At 34.4% G+C, this 12,800-nt stretch overlaps 1 protein-coding gene across 1 annotated transcript in view; it reads right to left on the reverse strand.

Moving 5' to 3' along the window:
- Positions 1-1,742: 1,742 nt before the first annotated feature.
- The window catches only part of LOC118180961 (uncharacterized), a 36,511-nt gene continuing 25,453 nt past the window's right edge, over positions 1,743-12,800 (reverse strand). The window contains exons 3-4 of the mRNA XM_035350044.2: positions 7,771-8,251; positions 1,743-2,596 (exon numbers count right to left, since the gene is read on the reverse strand). Coding sequence (XP_035205935.1) covers positions 2,124-2,596; positions 7,771-8,251 — 954 coding nt within the window. The 3' untranslated portion in view covers positions 1,743-2,123. The remainder of the gene's footprint in view (positions 2,597-7,770; positions 8,252-12,800) is intronic.

The raw sequence follows: 12,800 nt of genomic DNA on the forward strand, positions 1-12,800 counted from the left end.
TTTTCGTGAAGTTTTCAAAAAATTTCTAGAGGGTAGTATCTCATTTCTAAATAAAAGTTTCTATTTTACATAATAGCCCAACTGATATTCTGCCCAAATCGCAAAACTATGTGCTTGATAAAAGTACACGTGAACCTAAGAAAAAATGTGTCTTCGTGGGCAAAGTTTGAAGGAAAATTGTCCGTAATCATATTACACACGATATATATAACAATTTCAAACAATATATATATATATATTAATTTAAATATATATATATATAATTTTAATCAATTATGCTTAATCACTGAAACTATAATAATATTAAATTGTAGCGTGTATGGTTATTTAGCTCATTTTCATTATTTTTTATTCTCCGGTGAATGGGCTGGCTTTATATGCTTTTCTGTAGTTTTGCTCACGTATAATGGGAATACCAGCCAATTCCCTTAGAAAGTTCCCCGAAGTTTTCCCGCCTCTTAAGCAAATAACCCTTGCATACATTTCTATAATCAAGTAATTCTGTCCCGATTCATTGTTGATTGCCTTTCTTCGATCTGAGATCAAACAATTGTTGAAACCACTAACAAGTTTTGAATAAAATTTGTGATTTATTTTTAAGAACAAAAACACATCATTTGATTTTAGGAAATAAAGATGCAAAGTTTGTCATTTTCTAGGAAATAGACTGCAAGGCTTTAACATAATTTGTTTTTAGGAACTGATGAAAAATGCAAAGATTATTGGTTTCTAGTAAATAGATTATAAGATTTTATGCTAAAAAACCAGTTATTATTTGTTTTAATCTTTACTACAACTCCTTTACCTAGTCCTTACACTAGCATTCAGATTAATTGCTGCGTATTTAAGCCGAGACTTTCTGACAGTCTCGTGTTGCTGTTATACTTAACTATCGCTAGCTTTGCCAACCTTATTCCGACTTCAGCAACTTGCTAGCCGACATTTAAAATAAGCACTGCTATTTACCTTGGGCCAATTTAAGTAGTCCCTTTTATATGTAATCTCTGACTACTTTACCAGTATTTGAATTTAATGCATCTTACGTTAATTTAAACACTCGCAAATTACGGAGCTTTGTCTGCCACACAAGCAGTGCCTTTTTGTTTTCCGTTCATTTGCTCATTTCTGTCTTTTTTAAGAATTAAATAAAAATATTATTTTAACCTTCTCACAGGCTTCTAGGTACACCAGAACTTTACAAGACCATAAAAGTTCTTTGGTGTTTATGTATTATCGTAACCACCTTTATTGAAGTCGCCAAAATCTGGCAACCAAACGTGTAGCAGTTGTTTAGATAATCATATCAATTATAAGTTTCAATTCAAAAACTCGCCGAATCAACTTTATTTCTGTAAAAAGTTGTCAAACTGTACCATGTTGGTTGAGCTAATACGTAAGTACCAGTTCCTTCATTTAGAAAAGTCATTCTTTGTGTAACACTCCAGAGAAATTGCACAACAATTTATGCAACAGAATTTGAGATTACGCTTAAAAAAGGAAGGAAATATGCGGAAATTATATGAAATTAAAGAATGTATTTACACTCTTTAAATTAGAGAATTAAATTATGCATAATTAATGAAGATATAATATATTCATATTTATTACATACAATCAAATTTATTCTTCATTATTAACTTATTAATGAAGAAGACAACAAAATTGCTTTAATTAAATATTCTTTATTATTGTATATATAATTAAAGAAGATTCTAAATAGATTATATATATCATAAAAATTTCATAAGTTTTGAAGCACGGAATCAAAAATCTGGAAATTAACTAATTACCTGTACATTTATTAAATAAACTTGAAATGTAACCTATCCAAAACATTTTAATATTGTATTACTATCTTTTGTTAATGCTCAAGGTTAGTTATATTTTGTTCATGCTTATGGATTCGTTAGCTTCAATTTTAATGCATTTTAAGGGTAAAACTGTGACAGAGAAAAATGACTTTATTAAAATATACATACATTTTATAAAAATTAATAAGTTATAAATCGCCTCTTTAAAAAATGAAGTACAAGATTTTGATTTTCTTCATACGGCATGGAGTTTAAACGTGGTTTCCCCAAGCGATTTCACAGCAATTAATATATTAAACTAACTCATATATTCTAACCATAAGTCGCACAGAGTTTATAATGTATCTTCCACTCTTTGCTACTCATCTTCATTTTGGCATGGAGAATGCTTCTGCAGAAAAACTTCCCATCTAAAGCAAGTGATGCTGCGAAAGCTTCAACTGTGTATCTGTAACCGACTCTCAAATTTATCCAATCGGAGTTCTGTTCCTCATTCTGCAGCACGTACAAGACTGTGCCATATTTGTTGAGCTCTTTTCTTATTTTGTGCCAAGATGTATTCGCGCTAAGTCCTTCAACGAAGATCTCAGTCCCTTTTTGCACGTCTTCCGAGTTGAGCTGTGACTCGATTCTCCCAATTCGCGACAGATGAAGGGGCACCGACACAGGAATCACTGTAGAATCGCCGGCTATAAAAGAATCTTTGAAGATTTTTGAGAAATTCACAATATGCTTATAAGTCACTAAGGCACCTGTCCAGAAGCTGGCCCACGGTGATACGGTACCTAGGAAATAAAATACGAAATTACTAATTTGAGGAGAATTTTAGAAATTTCGGATACGCATTTACCGATTAATTGATAATTTGAAATTTTAGTGCTCGTACAATAGTTGCGAAATGATTGGCAACATTTTGCAGATTTCATGTGCTTCTTTTGCTTTTAAAACATCTGCGCACAAATTCTAACGAACATCTGAGATCATTTTCCAACACTATCACAAAAACTTTATACGCATAACGTGCTGTTATTTGTAATGAGGTTTATGTGAAATGATTTAATTACTGATTTCTTACCTGTATTAACACTTTACTTGTGTACTTTCCGATCCAGAATGTTCGGCAAACAAAACTATGCTAAACAAAGTGAATTGCCAGCAATGGATTAGGCTGAAATCACAACACAATCTTCGTCTTGATGCCCACCAGCGGCCGAGCGGTAAAGACGCTGAACACTGGTAGTTCGGTCCGAGGTTCGAATCCGGCGAACGGGTTGGCTGCATGGGCGTTTTCATGGATTTCCCCATGTGTAACATGTATATGAGCCATTTTCCCTTAGAAAGTCCTCCACGAAGGCATCCCTCCCTTTAGGTAGATAGCCGTCGTGTGCTTTGCCATAATAGAGTAATCCTAATCCTTCGCGTTGATTTTATGCAACCCAGATTAATCCTGGATACGAGTATTAGCTTTTGTAAAGATCTAAGTTTAATTTATTACTTTGTAAAGGAAGATGTAAGTTTAGTTTAATTTAGTTATTATTTTAGTTTTGTAAGGCGATACCTTACGTATTACCTCAACCGCCTTGGTAAAATTCTCCAATTTTCAGAATGCATTTATGAGCCTACAGTTCTTCAGTTTTAACTAGCATTGCTGTCCTTTTCATACCCTTTCATTTTGTGCTAGCGCATGCTTTAATGATTTTTATTCATAAACCGTAATATTTTTTATTTTAAACTTTTTAAATGATGGTCTTATGGGATATGCCTGCAGTGGACGAAACTGCCTAATAATCACTGAAAAAATACAGAAATTTGCTACGAAATTGTTAAAGGAAGCAATTGCTTTATATCTGTAGCTCAATACACCGACATTTCCACCAGAACAAAAGAAACGAAAACTTGATAATCAGCTTATGCTTATTTTCAGGATAAATTACTAATTAAAGAATAAAAATATATGCAATGACATCTAGGTAATAAATAAATTTTTTTGTAAACATAAATTATCATTTTTTCCCGTAATATATCGCCAAAGTGCGCCAATGCATAAGTACCGATATCAGTTAACTGCTATTTCTTTAATATTTTTCATGCATTTTGACAAATGTTTAAAATTTGGGATCTGCCTTCTGCGAAACAACATGCAATAGAGTATTTTGAAAGTTACAGGATCATAGCATCAAAAATAGTGCGCGTTTGGTTACAACGTGGGACTTTATTTGAAAATGGATAAACAATGGCCACAACATGAAAAATAGTGAAACGTGAATATTCATTCAAAAAAGAAAATGTGGTTTTGAGAGTTAAAAATAAATTGTTTTATACCTAACTTGTATGTCATGATTATCTAAATAAATAAGTAGCAATATCTTCCTTCAAACTTCCACTCGAATAACTGTCGCAAGTTTGGTGGGATCTCACCATTCTTCATAGTAAAGCACATAAGTACCAAAATTCCCTTTTGCGATTAAAACTACAATTTATTAAGTAAATTTAATATATATAGTATACTTCTTCCCCCCTTCTTTCTTACATTCGGTTTTTACATTGATGATAGGTAGATGCTTATAAATTCTATGCCAATTTAATTTTTTTTCCTAATTTTTAATATTTATTGACATAGAGAAAGCTGCAACTCATATATGAAAATCGTGGCGCAAGTTAAGAGAGATTGCTGAAATCATTAATACGGAACCTACTGCAAATTTTAAGATTACAGTAGACATCGCTTAATGTGATAACAGTTAATATTATCATTCGGATATTGTCATCGATTAGCAGAAGTTCCGCTCGTTTCTATACGAAAACATCTATGTATATGATAAAAGAAAGAGTTTGTCTGTGTGGAGTCTTTCGTTCGTGTTGCGCGTAAGCTAATAGACCCCAGGGCTACGAAATTTGGTGCGTAAGTGCATCTAGACAAGAGCCAGGGCACCTCGAAGCGGTTTTTCCAAAATTTGAATGAGATATTTTTATTATTTTATGTTTTTTGATGAAAGCGCATCAAACTGATAATTCTGTCTCATTATATGTATTAGCAACAATGGTACGCAGCTATTGGTGGCATAGGGCAAAAAAGCTTAAGAAATCCTGGAATATACAGTACATAAATGAAGCACTGCACATGATACTATGCATAAATGTTTTCTTCAATGGCAATTTTTCAGCATACTCTGACTTCTCTGATTTTTGTTTGGTAATCTATTTCGACCTCTTCGCATGTATTTCCAATTCGACTACGTTAGCCGATTTAATAGCGTCTTTGTTTTCCACAATAACAGGTCTAATCGAACTCCACATATTGTATATAATAGCCAAATCCTAGATATGCCATATTCCTATTTTTCAACAACTTCTTTTTTCATTTCTATAATAATTTTAACAATTTTCTTTATTGCTTGACTCTCCTCTCTTAAAATTAATTACTAACGAATTTCCAAAATATTTACCCAAATAAATACAAAATTGCTTGAAGATTTAGATACTAAGAGCGGTTTGTTTACCGGATAGTAGCAAGAGGCGTACTGATGCAAATGGACAGTCGTAGCATTATCTCGAAAGAGTTCACCAAATGTGCGCGTAGTCGTGATTCTATGAATTTGAGTCGTATTCCAAACAAATGTCGTATACCAATCATACATTTCCCGCATCCAGGGTGTCAAGGAGAAAACATCGCAAGGAGAAAACGTCGTGGGAGGAAAGAATGCAAAGAGAAAAGCTCTAAAATATCGTGGTACTAAAATATCGTGGTAAAATAATATCGTCGTCGAAAATAAAGCGGTTCAATAACTTCGCAGCTTCACTAGAATGGCGGTAGGGGTCCTTTTGACCCCTTAACACTTTTGACCGTTGAATATTATTATTATATATATTATAAAAAATATTATTATATAAATTATGTTTTATTTTAGTTAACATTAGTTTTAATTTGTGAAACTATTTATTTGAAATCAATTCTTATATCAAATTAAAGAGTTATTTGAGTAACTGTAGTATGATCCAATTGATCGCCATGTATTCAATACATTTACAATATTTTAAAAAGTCAATAAATTATCATGTGATATTAAATATAAATTATGAAACACATATAAAGCACATATTTGTGCCAATGTATGGCATTTAAAATTGTTTTGCCGTTGTTATTTCAACACTTTCTTCGAAGGGTCAAAATGACCCCTTACCGCTGTTCCAGCAGGTAAGATTTTCCCCGCCATTCTAGTGTTAAAAACATCGCTGTCAAACATATTGTGGTAAAAAGTCATTCAAGTCATCGCATGACGAAAACATTGCAGACGTTCGTTTATCAGGCTTTAAATGTTGTAAATGCATATTCACATAATGATTTGTGAGCGCAAGAAGGAAAGAGGAATATATTTATGTTTATAATTCATAATTTTGAATTAAGTAATATATTCTTGCTGAAAAAGTGAGAATGATACCTGAGCTTAAAAATTGAAAATGAGCAGAAAATTAATGCAACGTATAGCACTTAATAGAAGTTTTAAACTTATATAGTTAACTGATAAAGGTCATAATTAAATTAATTTTTTATAAAGTTTTATTGATAATTTTTCATGAAAATATATTCTAAAAAACGTTTGAAAAAAGGAAGATTTGTAACTGTATGAGATTACCTCTATAAAAATTGTTTAATTAATTGCCAAATTATTTTCTTTCCCGTTTATTAACCTGATTTTTTCGGTGAAAATTATACGTTTTGGTTCCGTTGTTTCTGATAACAGAAATAAACATACGTTTAATCATTATGCGAGATGACCACCTCCACACAAGATTGGAAAGATATAGTATCTTGAGTGGTCGCTTTATAGAGGATTCTTTATATTTAACTTTTAAGTTTAGAGATTTCTTGCGAGCACTTTAAAAGTGTTATTTAATTTTGACTGAATTTTATAGTTATTGGCTGAACTTTTATAAAACATGAAGAGAACCATTTTCTTAAGAAAAATATCTGTATAAATGACCAATGTAGTTTGAAACCTTGGCATTTAATCTCATGTTTTCAAGACGACCAGTTTCACAGAAGAAAAAATCACTTCCAACCGTAAAAGGTCACACTAGAGTAGGGTTAACTGAACTTTCACTTTTCGGTTTATTTATGTCCTTTAGTAAACATTTAATTTTTTGATTCCTTTATGTGAAGAAATTTCAATTATTTCCCTTTCTTTCTTAAAACATAGTTAATTATTTCGTAGCAAGTGGAAGTGACGTACATATTGATAGGTAGATATTTTATCATGGCTGCCACTAAACTATTGTGGAATTACCACTTAGATTTGGTTTGGTTTATTTTATAATGGCAAAGCACACTAGGACTTATGCCTTAAGAGGAGGAATGCTTTCGTGGAGAATTTTCTCTCTAAGACGTTCACAATTCATTATGCGAATATGCATTTACAAGTTTTCAAGCATGATAACAGCATGTTTGCGCCATGCGGTGATTTGTAGGAGCTTTATTTTGTACCGCGATGTTTTCGAACTGCTATGTTTTTCTCTTTGCTTTCTTTTCTCCCACAATGTTTTGCACCATGACTTTTTCGCTCTGAGTTGCTTTCTCTGCGATATTTTCGGCTGTAATCGCATCCAGACAGGTTTTTATATCAAGCTGGACATATATAAACGCGGATGTGTACCGAGGCGCTACTGTATTTTACAATTTAAGAATAATATTTGTACAAAATTTTATCGATTCTATCTCTAAGAGAATATTAATATTTGAGTGAATGTGACATTTATAAGGTTCTGAGCTCCAGTAAATGCACCAGGTATGAATAATGTTCGAAAAAATATGAAATGGTAAAGTTCATAAAAATCCGAATTTCAACTGTTATGTCATGGAAAATTTATTAACTATGGGAAAAACACTAAGGCTTTGTAAGTTCATGAAGAAAGAGAACTGTTTCTTATATAAATAAAATGTGACATAAAAATTTAGTTTTACCTTTCTGAAGTGTCCAGTGGTCTTGTATTCTTGACACAGTGCCATAAGTACTGAACTTCCTGACTATTATGTCAATATCCTGAACAGCTTTTGATCTGAAAGCCAAAGCAAAATTTACGCACCGGTCAAATATAACAGACAACTGACCAGCAGATGTAACTGGAGATCTCTCGATGCAGGGTGGATGATTTGCAGGGTTGGCAGGGCTCATGTGGCAAAGTTTCATAATCTTTCGATGTTTACTCCTGCGTTTGCCACTGACCTTCGTGTAGTAACTATCAAGGTTTCTGCACTTATCCGCTTTAAGTAAAGAAGTATGTTTGTATCGAAGTTTCTTAGAAGACAAATCGCCCACTTTATTTTCACTATGAAAAGATACTTCCATTGGGTAAGGTAAAGAGTATTGAAACTCATGTTTAGTTTTACCGATATCAATGTTATTTTCTTCGATGACTGAATACTTTGCTTTCTTGAAAGGAGGCTAAAAAGAAAGGAGATTTAAATTTATTTTCATCATTTATTTTATTTTAAAAATAGCATTTAAAACAGAATGTTTTCCGAAATTGTAACAGATATTAGAAGAGGTATATTAGAAATAAAAGTACTTACGTATTAGCGAAAACGCCTTGGCGAGATTCGGTAATTTTTTTTCAAAAAAAAAAAAAAAAAAAAAAAAAAAAAAAAGAATTACGACTACACTAATTGCAAAAAAGTTATTTAATACGTGCAAACATATTATTATATAAAATTTTATGTTTTAATCAGATATATTACTAAAAACACAAACAATAAACCTACTTAAAGGAAGGGCGTTTCAATTTTTTTTTTCCTTCCCATTCTCTTCTTTTGTTTTAGTGAAAATTTCTTGAAAATTATTTTAAGTATAGATTTAAAGAAACTCCATTTGGCGAATTTGGGGTAAAATAGTGTATTTCTGCAGAAATTTTATCTCTGTATTTTTCACAAGGCAAATCTCACATAAATTACTGAAATTCAGACAAAAAAAAAAAAAAAAAAAAAAAAAAAAATCTCATTGTCGATAAAGACGGTAATATAACAAAAATAACGTGTTGAAAAGGGCAATATTTCTTGTTAAAAATACCGAATCGTTATGCGCATGGTTGCCATAGTTTGGCCTGAATTCTGAAATTTGGCAATTTTTACTAAGGATGTTGCGCTAATACGAAACTACCAAAATAACAGCTAAAATAACACTTAAGGAAAGAAAAGTACTTATAGTATTCTAACTTTTATTCAGAAGATTTCATTGATAAATGAATGTACAGATTATTGATATGTACAGATTATTTGAATTAAAAATCATAGACACAGATTAAGAAATACGGCATTGTCAAATTTTTTAATTTTCTTCTTAGATATGAAAATAAAGCTTAAAGGTAATTAACATAATTGCAAAAAATATAACAAAACTTCCTATACAAGCGATTTACTATAAAATTATTAAAAATGAAATCACTATTGAGAAATTTTGTTAAATGCCATTTTTCATGTAAAATGATAATCACATTATAAGGTTTATCCTAAGTTGTTAACAGTTATCTTTAATTAAAGTTACTTTCCTATCCCTTCTAATTTCAGCTTAAAAAATATCCGGCCAGAGTGTATTTCTAGAATCGCTGTTAAATGCAAATGAAGGAAGAGCAGTATTTAAATTCGAAGTTCTACTGACTTCGTTAGACACATTCAGCCTTCAGCCGTCGTGCGAGTAGTTTGTGCTCTGACTTTGTCTCTGAACGTGTGCTTGACTTTGCTGCTGCTTTTTGCCTTCATTATGTCAGAGAGCGTACCGCAGATCTCTATATCGTGGACTGTTGCTGTATTTTCTCTATTGTGCGTCAATATGGACCGCATCACAGATTTTATTGCTGTCGAGATCACGAATCTGGAATGTATTAAAGAAGCTGATGGCCAACTATCTGATAAGGATGAACGCGATCTCAAGTTCTTCCGCAGATTAAAGATTTTCGTCGAAGGGGAAATTCGTTCTGAACGTACTACGACGTCTTCACTACCTAAACCGAACATCCCTACAGTTAAACCTCAGAATATTCCCTCATCAGGAAATAAAATTAATTCCGGGAAAGCTACAAGCTCTGCTAGATCCGATGAAGAGGAGTCCAAGAAATACAAAGCACTCGATGAGGAAACCTCCGACTCAGATTCAGGTCCCAAAGGAGACGTCACCAAGAGGCCCCCAAAACATCCAAGAAAACCCGCTCAAACGGAGCTACCTGATTCGTCGAAAGAAATGACTCCCGAGCAACCAGCTCCTGAAAACACGGAAGTTGTCTCGGATCTCCAGCCAGCCAATCAGGACGTTCCTGAATCTAAACGCACTCCGCCGATCATTGTTAAGGACCAAAAATTCCATTTTATTAAATTACAAGGAGTTCTTGCTGGATACAACCTATCCCCCTACAAGGATTACCACGGACAACAGATTAAAGGTGGATTTAAAATTCAAGCCTATAACCTCACCATATATAAGCAATTCGTCAAAGTCCTCACTGACGAAGCTATCTCTTTCCACTGCTTTGAGCTACCGGAATCGAAGCTTGTAAAGGCGGTTATCCGTCACCTTCCATCCTATATCACCTGCAATGAAATATCAGATGAACTCGCTGATAGAGGATATAAAATTGAACGCGTCGATCAGTTAAAACGCAGGAGAGACGGGGAAATAATCAAACTACCGCTTTTTCTCGTAAGCCTTGAGAAAAAGGAGAAGAGCGGAGACATCTTCCATGAAAAATTCATGCTTGGCATGAAAATCGAAGTTGAACGCTACAAAGGAAGAGCGGGCCCCCTGCAGTGTTTCCGTTATCAGGGTTTTCACCACGCCCAAAATCATTGTCACCACGCTGCTCGCTGCGTCAAATGCAGCGAAAACCATCAATCTTTTATGTGCCAAAAAGACAAATCTGCCCCGCCTAAATGCGCGAATTGTTGTGAAATAGGGCGTACTGCAAACTATAGAGGGTGCATAAAGTTTCCCAAGCAAAAAACTTTTACTCTGAAATTCTATGCCGATAGATTCGTGACCAATAAATCCTTCTCGCAAGCCCAAGTTCTGGGTTAGCTCCTGTGAATGTTACAGAAGCCAAACAAGTCCTGCAGGAACTCAAAACATTCGTCGCACTCATCAAGGAATCCGGACTACCCCTACTATTCCAGCAGCTCACCGCTGACAAAAATACCACTGCAGATCGCGCCGAACGTGTTACAAAATAATGAACTACCGGCCCTTAAGTGTGTCGCCTATCAAACTTTGCATTTGGAATGCTAATGCACTTAAAGGCAGGTTTTTAGAGTTTCAACAATTTTTATACGATCACGATGTCGATATTGCGTTGGTTACCACGCGCAAAGGTGTCACAGCCTGAAAATAGTGAATTTCAGAGTTTACAGATGTGATCGTGTTAGTTATCGTGGTGGTGGTGTGTGTATATATGTAAAAAGTATTTTTCCTTCATGTCTTATTAGTGAATCAAGTGACTTCAACATGGAAGTTGTAACTATTTGTGTTTCTCTACCTACCTTTAACAAATTATATTTCAGTGCATGTTATAATCCACCTCAAAATAGACTGTGTGATAATATTCTTAAAAGACTCTTACCTGAGAACTTGCCGACCATTGTAGCAGGTGATCTAAATGCTAAGAACACAGCCTGGAACTGCAGGAAAACCAATCCTAATGGCAAGGTTCTGCACGATTATATTATTAATAATCCTATCTCAATCTATGGCCCACCAGCGGCCGAGCGGTAATGTCGCTGAACACTGGTAGTTCGGTCCGAGGTTCGAATCCCGGAAACGGGCTGGCTGCATGGGCGTTTTCATGGTTTTCTCCATGTGTAACGTGTATACGAGTCAGTTTCCCTTAGAAAGTCCTCCACGAAGGCATATCTCCCCTTAGGCAGATAGCCCTAGCGTAATCTTAATAAACCAAACCAAACCATCTCAATCTATGTGCCTGACGACTACACGTATAGGCCAGAGCGCATTAAACTCTCAGATATCCTGGACCTAGCGCTCTCGACTACTTCTCTTTCAATGGTGCTAGATGTAACACACCTTCCCATCATAGCAAATATTTGCATATCTAAAGCAATTACTAAGGCATATCGAAGCAGAGTTGATTGGACTCTCTTTCAAAATTTACTCATCGATAGCAATTTGGCATTAGATAATCTTCATGATAAGCAAGGCATAGATACAGCAATCGACAAAGTGACGCAGACCATCCAGGCAGCTATCTCCGAAGCAAATGAGCGTCTTAATGCAAAAGATAACGCTTTCCGCCTCCCTCGTAGCACTCGTGACAAGATGCGGCAACGCAATAGGCTCCGTATGAAGTATCATGTGACTTGGGATCCCCAAATCAAAAGAGCAGTAAATCGGCTCAGTAAAGAAATTAGATAGGAAATTAATAACTTTAAAGACGAAATGTGGATTGATAAAATCTCTAATCTCAACGCACAAGACGGCTCTTTATGGAAAATAGTTAAAAATTTCAAGGGTCCTTATGCCACGAATAGACCTATTATCTACAATGGGAACTCTGCAGTCACAAATCAAGAAAAAGCTTACTCTTTCGCATCTCATCTGGAGGAGCAATTTACACCTAATTTGACTCCCTGCGATGCAAATCTCGAACAAGAATCCCTTCCTAAAATTCAAAATTGGCTAATTTCCCCTACCGTTAAAAATCTCATTCCACTCTCCATCCCGGAAGTGTTCCTCAATATCAAGAAGCTCAAACCAAGAAAGCTCCTGGCATTGACGGAATTACAAACAAATCCATTAAATTTCTGCCACCCAACTTTATATGCAAAATTACTGGCATTTTCAATGCAGCACTCACCAACTGCTACTTCCCTGCCGCTTGGAAGACTGCTAAAATTATTATGAACTCGAAACCAGGCAAAAACCATACGCAAACTGATGGATACAGCTCTATAAGTTTTCCTCCAGTCCTTAGCAAAATATTTGAAAGAATAATCCTCTC

This window comes from Stegodyphus dumicola, chromosome 10 (genome assembly GCF_044657685.1).
Source record: "Stegodyphus dumicola isolate Sdum_Otavi_A_Nest chromosome 10, ASM4465768v1".
NCBI classification, from domain to species: Eukaryota; Metazoa; Arthropoda; class Arachnida; order Araneae; family Eresidae; genus Stegodyphus; species Stegodyphus dumicola.